Here is a 15598-nt window from a genome sequence, read left to right on the forward strand (position 1 = left end):
GGGGGTGGGGGTGGGGGTGAGGGTGTGATGAATTGGGCGATTGGGATTGACATATATACACTGATGTGTATAAAACTGATGACTAACAAGAACCTGCTATATAAAAAAATAAATAAAATTCAAAAGAAAAAGAATGTACAAATATGTATAACTGAATCACTTTGCCGTACAGCAGAAATTAATACATTGTAAATAAACTATATGTCAATAAAAAAATATTGAAGAAAAAATATCATGGAACTCTTAGTTTACAATAGTTGAGACATTAACTCAAGTAGCTCTGACCCAGGTGGACACACTGCTGCACACGTGTGTATGTATACACATATGTACACATACGTGTTGCCTGTGGGAGGAAGAGGAAGAATGCAAAGTAGATAGCCGCTTCACGTCGGACGACTGCCTGAAAGGTGCAGTGAAGGTCCACACCACCTCCACTCAAAGACAAGGGGCTGTACTTTGGTGAATGAGGATAGAAACACTGCTTCAAATCTCATTACACAGTTTGAATTTGTGGCAGAAAAAAATATCTTTTACCATAAATATCAGTTGTTGTAAAACATCAGAGATTTGGGGGAGAGAAAAAAATCTCACAGCTTATCAATCCCAGTCGAATATACTTTGATCAGCCTTTCTCAAACTAGGGATCTGGAAGATAATTAAGCCTAATGCTCCAAGGCATGTACATAGCAAGTTATTAATTAATTTCTTTCCTATGTATCTAGAATTACACTGGTTATGTAAAAACCTTGGGAAAATAAAGAAAATCATTTTCTGTGTTCTGTTGATCAAAACAGGAATCCTGATTGAACTCATTATTTTGCCAGCATTTAACAGCTGCTTACCACTGCAAACAGAAGAGGTGATGTTGTACAGAAAAGGATAAAACTGCATACAGCGAATCAACTTCAGGCTGTTTTCACACTCTGGGCATTTGGTAGTTAATTTCAAAGCCTGTCTAAAGGCCTCAAGTGCCCCACTGATATTCTTCAGAGCAAGGTAAGCATTTCCCAGGCTCAAAAAGGTCAGGGGCTGAAAAGAAAGAAAAAAAAAATCAGAAAATGTTAATGAATTAATATTTTCTGAGAGTTACAAAACCTTTACAGTATATGTCTTTTGGCTTTTTTTAGGTTACCTCATAAAAGTTACCCCAACTGTCCATTTTATTTACATCAGCTAAACTGTTTAACATAAATTTATTTTTTACCTCTTTACTAAGATAAAAAATACATAAAGTATGTAACATGCACTAGTCTTAAGCATACAGCTCAATGAGTTTTTATATATGTATATACCCCTGTAACCACCACTCATCTAAAGATACAAAACGTTTAGAACATTTCTGGTGCCCCAAGAGGTTCCCCTGGGCAACCCAACCCCAACCCCAGAAGTAACCACTTGATGTGATGTTGTGACTATCACCATAGATCAGCTCTGCCTTGCCTATTCTTGAACTTCATATAAATGGAATCAAACAGCATGTTTTCTTACGTGTATAATATGTACCCTTTTGTACCTGCTTTCACTCAACACAACATCTAATATTCAAGAAACCAGATGTTTTTTGTGTACTATTTGTTCATTCTTCTTAAAAAAAATTGATGTGTAATGTTTCATCATGTGAATACACCACAATTTGTTCATCCATTCTCCTACTGATAGGGAGTTTTTGGATTGTTTGCAGTTTTGGGTTACTATAAATAAAGCTACTATGAACAGTCATGTATATGTCTTTTGATAGACATATGCACTCATTTTCCTTGGGTATACACTTAGTAGTAGTTCTTAAGGTAGGCATACATTTAGTTTTAGGAGATACAACGAAATCATTTCCCAGTGGACATACAGACTTACACTCCTACCAACAACTGTGAGAATTCACTGACTTGTTATTGTCAGTTTTTTAAATTTAGCTGCTTTAGTGAGATGCTTAAGTGGCATCTCACTGTGATTTTAATGTGCATTTCCTTGATAAGTAATAATGTTGAATATTTTTTCATGTGCTTACTGGCCCTTTGGGTGCCCTTATTGCTGAAGTGCTGTTGTTTTCCCCATTTAAAAAAAATTGGGTTGCCTTTTTCTTATTGATTTGAAGGAGTTCTTTATATATATACTAGACATGAGACCTTTGCTGTAAATATTTATTGCAAATATCTTCTCCAAGTCTGTTGCTTGCCTTTTTATTCTCTTAATGGTATCTTCTGATAAACAGAAATTCTTAATTTTAATGAAGTTCAGTTACATATTTTTTTCTTTTATAGTTAGTGCTTTTTGAAATCTTTGCCAGCTATAAGGTAACAAAGACTCCCTCCTATGTTTTCATCAAGAAGCTTTACTGTTTTATCTTTCACATTTTGGTACATGATCCACCTCAAATTAATCTTGCGTATGATATGGAGTAGGAGTCAGGGTTCATTTCTTTTTCCATAGGGGATATCCAAGTACTCCATTACTACCTACTGAAAAACCAAAAGCTCCCCCCACACACTGAACTAGTGTGCCTTTGTCATAAATCAGGTGACCATATATGCAGGGGCCTATTTCTAATTTCTCTATTGTGTTCCATTGATATATTTGAGTATCTTTGTGCCAGTAACATACTGATTTAATTACAGTAAGTCTTGAAATCTGGTAATATAAACCTTCCAACTCTGTTTATTTCTTCCCCTCACACCCCAATTTTTGAGCTATTCTAGATCCGTTTTTATGTAGATTTTTGACTCTCCTTATCAATTTACACATACATATACATGCAATTGCTGGGAGTTTGGGATCGAATTGAATCTATAAATCAATCTGAAGAGAACTTACATCTTAACAATATTGAATCTTTCAATCCATGAACATGATGTATATCACCATTTATTTAGGTTTTCTTTCTCTTAGCAATGTTTTGTAATCACGATAGAAATCTTGTGCATCTTCCTTTAGATTTACTTCTAGATATCTGATTTTTTGGATGCTATTGTAAATAGTCTTAAAATTCTATTTTCCAATTGTTTGTTGAGACTTTGTTTTTATACGCAGCCTGAAGTATTCAGTTTAGGTCATTTTAGCAGAAATATACCTATGCTTAGTATTTGCTGCATACAAACCATTTATTCTACAAACCATCTATTTACTTTATCATTAAAAATATTTTAAAAGATCTAAGAATGTTTTATTCTCAAATTGCACAGTATATTCCCGTGAAAAGCAATTATCCCCTATAATTTATCAGCTACTTGCTTTTTTTTTTTTTTTTTTTTTTTTTTTTTTTGTTGCGGGCCGCGGGCCTCTCACTGTTGTGGCCTCTCCCGTTGTGGAGCACAGGCTCCGGACGCGCAGGCTCAGCGGCCATGGCTCACGGGCCCAGCCGCTCCGCGGCACATGGGATCTTCCCAGACCGGGGCACAAACCCGCGTCCCCTGCATCGGCAGGCGGACTCTCAACCACTGCGCCACCAGGGAAGCCCCAGCTACTTGCTTTTGATTCAGGCTGTTAGGTCATCAGAAATATCTCACTATAACCAAACCAAGGTGTACAAAATATTCCAGATTAAAGAGGCCTAATCTAGGTAGCGCTCAGGTTACATTTAAAGTATTACTTAGTGGTTCACACTAAGATATACAATTAAATTCCATACATAGATTTCAAAAATATCTTTATATTTTCCATAAGGAAACGAAGTATCATGATTATCCCTATGACTAGAATGACGGTTGTGCAAATATCTTGTATTGAGACGAACTGGTCAGCATTTTGGAAAAAAAGAATGATTTTCATGAATTCATTCTGAAAATAATTACTGAGTGCTTACCATGTTTCAAATACTGGTTTTGACACTGGGGATACAGCAGAAAATAAGAAAGATAAATCCCTGCCTTAGTGGATCTTATAGTCTCGTGTCACACAATTGTGAGTAAAATGTGGTGAAGGACAGCAGGGAAGAGACATAAATAGTACTAAGCATAGGGAAGAGAGTGCCATTACAAATAGAGTAGTAAGAGAAATACTCCCTGAGAAGTTAGTATTTGTAAAAGATTTTAAGGAGATGAGGAGCAAGCTATGAAGAATCTTAGTGGGATGAAGCATTTCAAGCAGAGAGAATAGAAAATGCAAAGGTCCTGAGGAGGGAGCACAGCTAGCATGTTCAAGGAACTGCAAGGCGGCAAGTGAGGCTAGAATAGAATGACCAAAGGAACGATCTCATGGAGATAAGGTCAGAAAAGTAACAAGGTCATGTAGGACCTTCTACATCATTATAAATTCTTGTTTCTTACTGTGAGTTACATGGAGAGTCACCACAGAGATTTGAACAGACAAATAACAACATCTGACATTAAAAAAAAAATTAATAACTTTGTTTCTTGTATTTTTTCAATGTAGAAGGTAATTTTTCAACTCTGGCTATGCGATGGAGAGAATTTAGGTGAAAGGAGAGGGGAAGCGGCTCCCTTTAAGCAATACTCTACAGCTTCCTAAAGCTAAGGAACAGCATATAAGTTTAGCATATGTTGAGCACTACTGGCATTGTATTTATTCATAATGCAATTTCTTTCTTTTTTTTTTTTTTGGCTGCTCTGCACAGCACGTGGGATCTTAGTTCCCTAACCAGGGACTGAACCCGTGCCCCCTGCAGTGGAAGTGTGGAGTCTTAACCACTGGACCAAATGGGAAGTCCCTGACAACATCTGACTTTTAATAAGAATTTCATTGACTGTTGTACTGTGAATAGAGTGTAGGGTGACAAAGGCAGAAAGCCAAGAAGCTAGTTAGAGGCTATTGGAATAATCTAGATAAAAGACAATGATGGTGTGGATAAGATAGCAGTGGAGATGATGGTAAATAGTGAAATTCTGGGTATATCTTAAAAACAGAATCAGCAAGATTAGTTAATAGATTGAATGCCCTGAGAGAAGTAGAAAGGTATGAAGGATGGCTCTAAGTTTTTGTCCTGAGATACTGGCTTTACTGTTTCCTGAAATGGGAAAGACTGAGAACAAATTAGAACAATGTTAAGGAGCTTAGTTTTGGCCTGTAGTTTTAGACATTCAAGTGGAGGTGTCATGTTAGCTGTTGGATAAAAGAGTCTGAAGTTCAGAGCAAAGGTGATAAGTGACTCAATAAGGAAAGTGTAGTGCTCTTGAGATATGGTCCTGGAACAATCAGATATCTGTTTGGATATTAACTTTGATGAATGAACTTTGATCCCTACCTCACATTGCAAAGAAAATTTAACTTGAAATGGATCACAGGCCTAAATGTGAAACCTGAAACTGTAAAACATCTAGAAGACAACATGAGAAAAGTCCTTTGTATATCTGAGAGTCAACTATTTAAAGACAAACCAGAGAAAACAAAATAGAACTATTTTTTTTTCAGACTTCTTATGAGGACACCTTAAATCTAACAATAGAAATCAAAAGGGAAAAGATGGAAAATTAAGTTTTAAAAGCTAAGATAAAAAGGCAAAGAGAGAAAATATTTTTAACATATGACAGATGGAGTTAAAGACTTTATTGTATAAAGAGTTCATGTAAAATTAAAAAAAAAATTCTAACAAAATGAGCAAAATGCCTACATAAACTTTTACTTTAAAAATACAATAAAATAGGGGACTTTCCTGGTGGCACAGAGGTTAAGGATCCACCTGCCAACGCAGGGGACATGGGTTTGAGCCCTGGTCTGGGAAGATCCCACATGTCATGGAGCAACTAAGCCCGTGCGCCACAACTACTGAGCCTGCGCTCCAGAGCCTGCGAGCCAAAACTACTGAGCCCACGCACTGCAACTACTGAAGCCCATGCGCCTAGAGCCTGTGCTCTGCAACCAGAGAAGCCACTGCAATGAGAAGCCCGTGCACAGCAATCAAGAGTAGCCCCTGCTCCCCGCAACTAGAGAAAGCCCGCACACAGCAATGAAGACCCAACGCAGCCAGAAACACAAACAAACAAACAATAAACAATAAAACAGGGACTTCCCTGGTGGTCCAGTGGTTAAGGCTCTGAGCTCCCAATGCAGAAAGCCTGGGTTCAATCCCTGGTCAGGGAACTAGATCCCACATGCTGCAACTAAGAGCCTGCATGCCGCAACTAAAGATCCCGCATGCCCCAACTAAAAAATAAAAAATAAAAAGATCCCGCATGCTGCAACTAAAAAAAAAAGATCCCACATGCTGCGAAGATCCTGTGTGCCGCAACTAAGACCCGGCGTAGCCAAATAAATAAATAAACATTTTTTAAAAATACAATATCCTTAAAATAAGATAAAGAAATTTATGTTACAACAGAGAAATGAAGTTTTTTAAAGTAAATCTATTTTACAAATGTTAATACAGAAGCAGAGTGACTTGACTATAAAAGTGTGAACTCTAATGGCCATTCTCCCTGAGTTCAAATCCAAGCTCTATGAGTTTCTGTAAATCCCTTTGGCATTCTTTTTCTATCAAGTGGGTAAATCTTATCTCATAGGGTTGTTTTTAGGATTAAATGAGTTATTACATGTAAAGTGCTTAGTATGATGCCTGGCTCTAGTAAACAATCAATAAAAGTTAGCAGTTACTTCAACTGATTCTGGTGATAATACAAGCAAAATGAATATTTATAGATCTTGATTATGGCAATATATATTGGCCCAAATCTTTTGTAGATTGTTTGGTACTTTGTATCAAAGCCATCAAAATATTCATTCTCTTACTGACTTAGTAATTTCACTGCTACTAGTAGTCTTTCCTAAGAAAATTATCTGGAAAACAGAAAAGGTCGTATCCAGAAAATCATTACTGATATTAGCAACCTAAACATCCAGCAACAGAGGAGTAAGTTCTAACATATCAATTCATCAAACCTTTATACAACCACTTAAATTGATGGCTATAAAAACTAGGTATTGGGCTTCCCTGGTGGGGCAGTGGTTGAGAATCCGCCTGCTAATGTAGGGGACATGGGTTTGAGCCCCGGTCTGGGAAGATCCCACATGCCACGGAGCAACTAGGCCCATGAGCCACAACTACTGAGCCTGCGCGTCTGGAGTCTGTGCTCCGCAACAAGAGGGGCCGCGACAGTGAGAGGCCTGCGCACCGCGATGAAGAGTGGCCCCCGCTTGCCACAACTAGAGAAAGCCCTTGCACAGAAACTAAGACCCAACACAGCAAAAATAAATAAATTAATAAACTCCTACCCCCAACATCTTCAAAAAAACAAACAAAAAAAACTAGGTATTAAAAAAATTTTTTATATAAGTTTTAAAGATCACCAGTACAGTAAAGTTGCAACACTATGAAATATTTACATAGAAGGAAAGTTTATAAGGAAATATTTCCAAATGTTGACAGCTGGGGGTAGGGTCTGATTAAGGTGTATTTTGGGGTATCTACCCTGATTCACATTTTTATTCTTGTTGCAGTACTACAGTATTTAGCTAAAATTTTAGTATAATTTTCAAATATGAAAAGGTAGGGCTTGCCCGGTGGCGCAGTCGTTGAGAGTCCGCCTGCCGATGCAGGGGACGTGGGTTCGTGCCCCGGTCCAGGAAGATTCCCACATGCCACGGAGCGGGTAGGCCCGTGAGCCCCGGCCGCTGAGCCTGCGAGTCCGGAGCCTGCGCTCCACAACGGGAGAGGCCACAATAGTGAGAAGCCCGCGTACCGCAAAAAAAAAAAAAAATGAAAAGGCAGCTAATCTCTACAGGAGCTCTTTTTTTTTTTTTTTTTTTAAAAAAAAAAAAAAAAAAAGGGCTCCTTTAGAGATTAGCTGCTTTTTCTTTTTTTTTTTTTTTTTTTTTTTCAGAAGAAAACTGCCTAATTGCCTTGGCTGGTGGCAGAAAAAAGTGAACCATGAGAAGTATCAAGGGAATACAGCTGTGCTGAACCTTCCATTTGGCTGTTCACTTTATCACATCTCATATAGACCATCTGTTCTACTATAGCCACACCTGGCACATAGTAAACATTTGATTAATATTTGATGTACTTCTCTGGCAACTTGGCCTGTTGTATAACAGTGATTATAAAGTTCTACTTAAAATCCAGTTGTGAATTTGTGTATTTCAAAGGAAACTCTTAACAGGCAACATTCTCTTCTAATACTGAAAAAAATCAGTTTTGGGACACCTCGAATAAACCTAGGCCATTCATGCACACTTCTTCTAAAAGTTTCTTTGCATATAAAACTCAGAAACATTTAGACACTAAGTATAAAAGCAATTTAACTGTATATTTATTATAACTGCATTCATCAAACCTAAGATGTCATCAATTTTAACATGCATCCTTATTTCAGAGATGTTAAAATACGAAAACAAAAAGTAAGTGGTACTTTAGAAACAATGAAATAAAGTATTTAACTACAAAGCAGTGACACAACTCCATGGATTGCATGTGGGAGGTTCAGGGCATGAATATCAACCTACTTATCTATCCTTATCAAAACAACCTCTAAACTGTGCTCTGGCTTGGTTGGTATAAAGGTATCTATAAATTAAAGCTGTAAAACAGTATAACATTATGCAATGTGCATGCTGTAATGAGTAGGATAAAGTGGGAAGCAGATGTTTCAGACATTAAAATGTGGCAGTATATTTTTAGCAGCTATGTCATTCTTATGTAAATATAAGTTTCTAAAAACAATGTATAATTTATAAACTTCATTCATTTAAAATAAAGACATGAACACATCAAAAATAAAAAACCCTCTTACAATATGCAAATTCTACTAAAAAATAAAACGAGTTTTTTTTATGCCCTCTCTATAAAAACACATATTATACTCTGAATTTGAGTTATCACTACTTAGTATATATTGCTACAAAGAAACATAAAACCTCACCTCAGAGCTATTGATGGCCAAAGCTTGAAGCAGCAGTTTAGTGGCATCAAGATGAAGGCCATAGTGAATCAAAAGGTTGGCCAAGTTCACAAGAGGAACATCCTGGTATTGAAGGGGAGCCAAATTCAAAGCCCTCTGAAGACAAGCAATAGCAAAGGTGCTATTTCCTACTGCTCTCCAGTAGAGTCCAGCTTCATTGAGTATTAGCCAGACAGGAGCATTTGGCTGAAAAACCCCAAATACTTCAGTTAATACAAGAATACAGTACTCATTCCTAAAAGGATTTTTTAATACATGCATTTTAACTTTTAATTACAATTACTAAGCATTTAAATTTCAGATATCTGAAGTAGGCAACTCACCTTGTTAATAGCATGAAATAAGAAAGACCCAATTTCTTCTTCTGGGATAGTATAGTTATTAATACGGGAAAGCAAAATCTGAAAACATCAAAAGAAGATTGAATCAATTGAAAATAACAGGGAAGACATTTGAAAAGAATTTCTATAGACAACAGTCTTGAGCTCCTCAGGAACAGCTAATTTGAAGAGATATTTATAATTATATACATAACATGCAGTCATTGACATTACAACAGGTGTTATCCTGCTCATGTATGCCTTAGTTTCCTTTAATTAAAAAAAGTTAAAAGACATATACACCACATACATATTAAGGTGATCTATCATTTCCCCATTCAAGTCAACCAAATGATGTCATCCAGAACCAAATGTGTCCAGAACCAAATGAGAAATTATTCAGAAAGCAAAGCATGCAACACCTGATGCAATTAAAATCTGCTATCCTTCCTAGCTGGAAAAGCACCAGATCCTCAATTAATCTACTTTATATTCTTGCAGCATTTACATAACTGTGAGCAACTCTAAGTTAGGGATCATGGTCTATTTTTCTTTGTATTCCTAGCACTCCAAACAGTGCCTGGAACATAACGTCTTTTGCCTCAGTAAATGCTGAATGTAAGTGTAACTGTTCATAGTTTTAAAATTAAGTTAAAAAAAGGCCATGGTGATGGTCTGTTTTCTCTGTAAAAAGTAAATTTTTTCATTTGTACCTATGGAATGGTAACTAATATAGGATTTATATTCAGTAATAAAACATTCCTAGTTATACATAGCTAATAGGAACTAAAGAAAACAGCATAACATAACATATTTATAATGTTTGCAAAGTAGTTATCAAATTCATACAAATTCCTAAGGACCTCATATGAGCGAAAAGCAGGGTTGATAAGGCCAAGGAAAGAGAATCTTCAAGCTTTCAATTTATACAAACTTCTGGAAGCTTGGAGAATGTAAAGCTAAACTGCAGTGGTCAGAATGGCCTCCACTAGGTAAACAGAGTTCTGTGTTACTCATCTTTGCAGCCCTCTCAGAGGAACACTGCTTAGGTGGTCTATGTATATAGCAACCCTGGGGAACACTTTACTGGCATTCCTTCAATAGCATGACTGACTTCTTAATTATTTCACCAAATCTTTAACTCTATCTTTCAGTTTTATAAACTTAAGCTCAACAACTGCCTTGTATCAAATTTTTGCTCCACCTATGAGGCTTGTGAAGTGAACCAGAATGGACGGCAATAAACACCAGCCTAAGTGAGCCTTACTTTTCGTGCATGGTCATCTGGCATTTTGGCTTTCAGATCCATGCGGACCTCTAATTCTTTGACTAAGTAGGACAGAGTCTGGCTTTTTCTGATGTCAGTTATGGAACAGTCAGGGGTTTGGGCCTCTTCTTCTGAAGAATAATCATCACTGTTGAGTTCGTGGATCCTGGCACAAGAAAAAGGAACAAAATTCATATTTTCAAAGTTTGGGTGACTTCAAAATAAAGACTTAACCTTTCAAGTCCAAGGCTGGTGCTCTCAAAGAACCGCCAGATGATAATCATGCAGAATCAAGTGCTTTGCCAAATCCATCAGCACTTGCCTGAGTCCTTTGTTTTCCGGAGGCAGAAAATACGTTGGCAATTCCCCGCCAACAGGGACTCTAGGATAGCTTTCTGCACAATCTGCTCTTTTAGGCCACAGAATATGCTGTTTGTCCTAATAAAAAAGAAAGTTTCTCATAAATTTCTTTGGATTCAATACTTCAATATGCTAAATGAACTTTTAAAAGAACATAAATATACTAGGATAACCGAAAAACAGTTTAGTATTTTAAGATATAGACCTTGTGGTAGACTCTATAATATTCTTTCTACTGCAGATTATTAGTCTCAGTCAGTAATTCTACCTGCTTTACCATAGACTGGTTCAGTGTTGGGCAGGCCTAACTCAGCTGAGCCAGTAAGACACAAGGAGAGGTCTGCCTGGGGCTTCCAAGAAAGAAAAGCCAGTCTTAGTCTCCTATGCCCCATAGGAGCAAAAACCATGTTGCTCCAGCTACTGCCGGCTGTCGCCTCAGTACCATGAGGAAGACAGGCTTTAGGATGGAACCAATACAGTGGATGGCAAATTAAAGAAAAGGAAAGAAATGGGTCACTGGGCCACTGAATCAACCAAAGCCAAAGTTTGCTCTATCTTTGGATTTCCTATAATATGAGGTGAATTTTCTTTCATTTAAGTCAATTTGAGGTGGAGTTTGTGACTTTCACCTGGAAGCATACATGCACTTAGAAAACTGGCACAGAAAACTATTTTTCCCTTAACTAAGACTTTTCTTTGCCAATGCTGAAGTTTAACAATTATTATTTTATTTGTAAAATTTCATCTTTCTAAATATAAATAACACATATCAGAGGTTTACTAAACTTATAGCCTGAAGCTTTCAAACTTGGGAATTTATATTAGACATAATTAAATAATAAGTGGCCGTATTAATTGTTAGAATAAAAACACAATTAAATTCTGAAATTTTAATATTGAATAAAAAATACATGGTTTCTGTCTTTATATGTTGGTATCCCCATTGGCTAACACACAATTATTTCTTAGGTAGGTTAGAAATACATATTTATTTACTTGTTTATTATCTGTATCTTCTGCTAGAATGTGAGCTCCAGCAGAGCAAGGAACTTGTGTACTATATTCATAGTATCAGCCTGGTATACAGCTGGAAGCTCAATAAAAGAATGCTGATTAAATAAGTGAAGCATATACAAGCACGCACTTAGGTCAAGTTTAGAAACTTGTGAGGGTTGGTGATTATACTCAGAGCTTTGAACTGAAATCAGGGTGTCCATCTGCCCCACCTGACTGCCAAGAACTCAAGACAGACCCTGTGTCTTACCACCTAGCAGAATGCCTTCCATTTAATATAAGCTTAACAAATGCTTGCTGAACTAAGCTGAACAGTGACTGGGGACATATTAATCAGTGGGACTGAGGGCCACTGCTTTAAGAAATCTCGTCTGTCAGAGAAAACTCCTTAATCATCCTCTACTAACTTACCCTATATGCATCAGAGTCCCTGCCCCAGATCCAGAGAACAGAATGGGCTATGGGAGAAGACTTGACCAAATCACTGATATCACTCTGATTTGCTTGAACATCAAAGTTCACAGACATCATACTGGAGGTTGATGAATCCTCACCAAACTAGAAAATGAAAAGAAAAGTTCAATCAAATTGAAAGCAGAAAAGGAGTTGCAAATAAGATTTAACTCAACCCAAAAATGTTAATGAATACTCAAAATCAGAAGAAAATCACAAAGTAGGTCAGTTAAAAGGCAATCAGATCTTTAATTTTCAGAACTATGCCCCAACAGTATTCTCTCACAGATAAGGCATAGCTAGCAACTTTCAATCAACTATGCCACTGATGTGGGAGAAAACTAGTGTGGGTTTTTTCCTGTCCCACTACTTCCTTTCTATGATTTAGTCTCTTAGGTTTAGTGATTAGCTGATTTAGATGTTTGATTCATTATTCCTCTCCCCTACCTAGACTAAAATGATCACTATTCTATAAAATTAGTGTGCTTAAGGGTTCTTAAGAGTTTAACATAGCTATCATTTAGGCATTAAAAACCACTGGACAATTTCAAATATGTATAGCCTTAATTCCTCTAAGATCAGGAACAAGACAAGGTTGCCCACTCTCACCACTCTTATTCAACATAGTTTTGGAAGTTTTAGCCACAGCAATCAGAGAAGAAAAAGAAATAAAAGGAATACAAATTGGAAAAGAAGTAAAACTGTCACTGTTTGCAGATGATATGATACTATACAGAATCCTAAAGATGCTACCAGAAAACTACTAGAGCTAATCAATGAATCTGGTAAAGTAGCAGGATAAAAAATTAATGCACAGAAATCTCTTGCATTCCTATACACTAACAATGAAAAATCTGAAAGAGAAATTAAGGAGACACTCTCATTTACCATTACAACAAAAAAGAATAAAACACCTAGGAATAAATCTACCTAAGGGGACAAAAGACCTGTATGCAGAAAACTATAAGACACTGATGAAAGAAATTAAAGACAATACAAACAGATGAAGAGATATACCATGTTCTTGGATTGGAAGAATCAACACTGTGAAAATGACTATACTACCCAAAGCAATCTACAGATTCAATGCAATACCTATTAAACTACCAATGGCATTTTTCCCAGAATTAGAAGAGAAAATTTTACAATTTGTATGGAAACACAAAAGACCCGGAATAGCCAAAGAAATCTTAAGAAAGAAAAACGGAGCTGGAGGAATCAGGCTCCCTGACTACAGACTATAATACAAAGCTATAGTAATCAAGATAGTATAGTACTGGCCCCAAAACAGAACTATAGGTCATGGAACAGGATAGAAAGCCCAGAGATAAACCACACACATATCGTCACCTTATCTTTGATAAAGGAGGCAAGAATATACAATGGAGAAAAGACAGCCTCTTCAGTAAATGGTGCTGGAAAAACTGGACAGCTACATGTAAAAGAATGAAATTAGAACACTTCCTAACACATACACAAAAATAAACTCAAAATGGATTAAAGACCTAAATGTAAGGCCAGACACTATAAAACTCTTAGAGGAAAACACAGGCAGAACACTCTGACATAAATCCCAGCAAGATCCTTTTTGACCCACCTCCTAGAGAAATGGAAATAAAAATGAAAATAAACAAATGGGACCTAATGGAACTTAAAAAGTTTTTGCACAGCAAAGGAAACCACAAACAAAATGAAAAGGCAACCCTCAGAATGGGAGAAAATATTTGCAAACGAAGCAAATGACAAAGGATTAATCTCCGAAATATATAAGCAGCACATGCAGCTCAATATCAAAAAAACAAACAGCCCAATCCAAAAATGGGCAGAAGACCTAAAAAGACATTTCTCCAAAGAAGACATACAGATTGCCAACAAACACATGAAGGAATGCTTAACTTCATTAATCATTAGAGAAATGCAACTCAAAACTACAATGAGATATCATCTCACACCAGTCAGAATGGTCATCATCAAAAAATCTAGAAACAATAAATGCTGGAAAGGGTGTGGAGAAAAGGGACCCCTCTTGCACTGTTGGTGGGAATGTAAATTGATCCAGCCACTATGGAGAACAGTATGGATGTCCCTTAAAAAACTAAAAGTAGAACTACCATACGACCCAGCAATCCCACTACTGGGCATATACCCTGAGAAAGCCATAATTCAAAAAGAGTCATGTACCACAATGTTCATTGCAGCTCTATTTACAATAGCCAGGACATGGAAGCAACGTAAGTGTCCATCAACAGATGAATGGATAAAGAAGATGTGGCACATATATACAATTGAATATTACTCAGCCATAAAAAGAAATGAAATTGAGTTATTTGTAGTGAGGTAGATGGATTTAGAGTCTGTCATACAGAGTGAAGTAAGTCAGAAAGATAAAAACAAATATTGTATGCTAAAACATATATGTGGAATCTAAAAAAAAAAAGGTTCTGATGAACCTAGGGGCAGGACAGGAATAAAGACGCAGACACAGAGAATGGACTTGAGGACATGGGGAGGGGGAAGGGTAAGCTGGAACAAAATGAGAGAGTAGCACAGACATATATACACTACCAAATGTAAAATAGATAGCTAGTGGGAAGCAGCTGCATTGCACAGGAAGATCAGCTCAGTGCTTTGTGACCACCTGGTGGGGGGATAGGCAGGGTGGGAGGGAGAGGTAAGAGGGAGGGGATATGGGGACATATGTATACATATAGCTGATTCACTTTGTTATACAGCAGAAACTAACACAACATTGTAAAGCAATTATACTCCTATAAAGATGTTAAAAAATATATATGTATAGCCTACCTCCAAACAAAGGTACAACAATATTTGATATTCTCACAAGATACCATACAGTTCCTGTGTATTTCTGAAACCTTGTTAGGTAAGAGAATGGGACTAAGATGGGATGGAGTAGGAAAGAGATGAGAAAAAGGAATGAATATGATGAATTTGTAGCTCTATGCCTTTAATAACAGGAACAGATTCTTTCACTATATAGCGGTGATGAAATTTATGGATATATAATGCTGGAAGCTACACTCGCACATGGCAATCTTCCAAATGGTCTGTCTTGAGACCATTATGATATCTAAAGGTTACACTGGGTTTTGGTACATTTCATTTCTAAATATTCCCTTTTTCCCCTTAAAATGCTTGGATTTAAGACAGGGAGCTAGAGTCTCAGAGGGTGTAAGTTTGTTCTTCCTTTACTACTCTTGAAAACCAAACATGGGATATTGCTGGGAGCTGGCTCACAAAAATCATAGGAAGCTTTTGGTCTCCATTACTACTTCTCCTCCTAAATGGCCTCTTAATCTTTATTTCTTACTCTTTCC

The 15598-nt window shown here is 36.9% G+C and overlaps 1 protein-coding gene across 3 annotated transcripts in view; it reads right to left on the bottom strand.

Annotated features, from left to right (window-relative positions):
• Positions 1–15598, bottom strand: part of TTC17 (tetratricopeptide repeat domain 17) — a 158042-nt gene that overhangs the window by 84909 nt on the left and 57535 nt on the right. For all 3 annotated transcript variants that reach the window (XM_007455810.1, XM_007455811.1, XM_007455812.1), the window contains exons 11-16: positions 12219–12365; positions 10756–10871; positions 10434–10599; positions 9170–9247; positions 8808–9032; positions 846–1032 (exon numbers count right to left, since the gene is read on the bottom strand). In XM_007455810.1, coding sequence (XP_007455872.1) covers positions 846–1032; positions 8808–9032; positions 9170–9247; positions 10434–10599; positions 10756–10871; positions 12219–12365 — 919 coding nt within the window. The remainder of the gene's footprint in view (positions 1–845; positions 1033–8807; positions 9033–9169; positions 9248–10433; positions 10600–10755; positions 10872–12218; positions 12366–15598) is intronic.

The sequence above is a fragment of the Lipotes vexillifer genome, unplaced genomic scaffold, assembly GCF_000442215.2.
Source record: "Lipotes vexillifer unplaced genomic scaffold, Lipotes_vexillifer_v1.1 scaffold977, whole genome shotgun sequence".
NCBI lineage: Eukaryota > Metazoa > Chordata > Mammalia > Artiodactyla > Lipotidae > Lipotes > Lipotes vexillifer.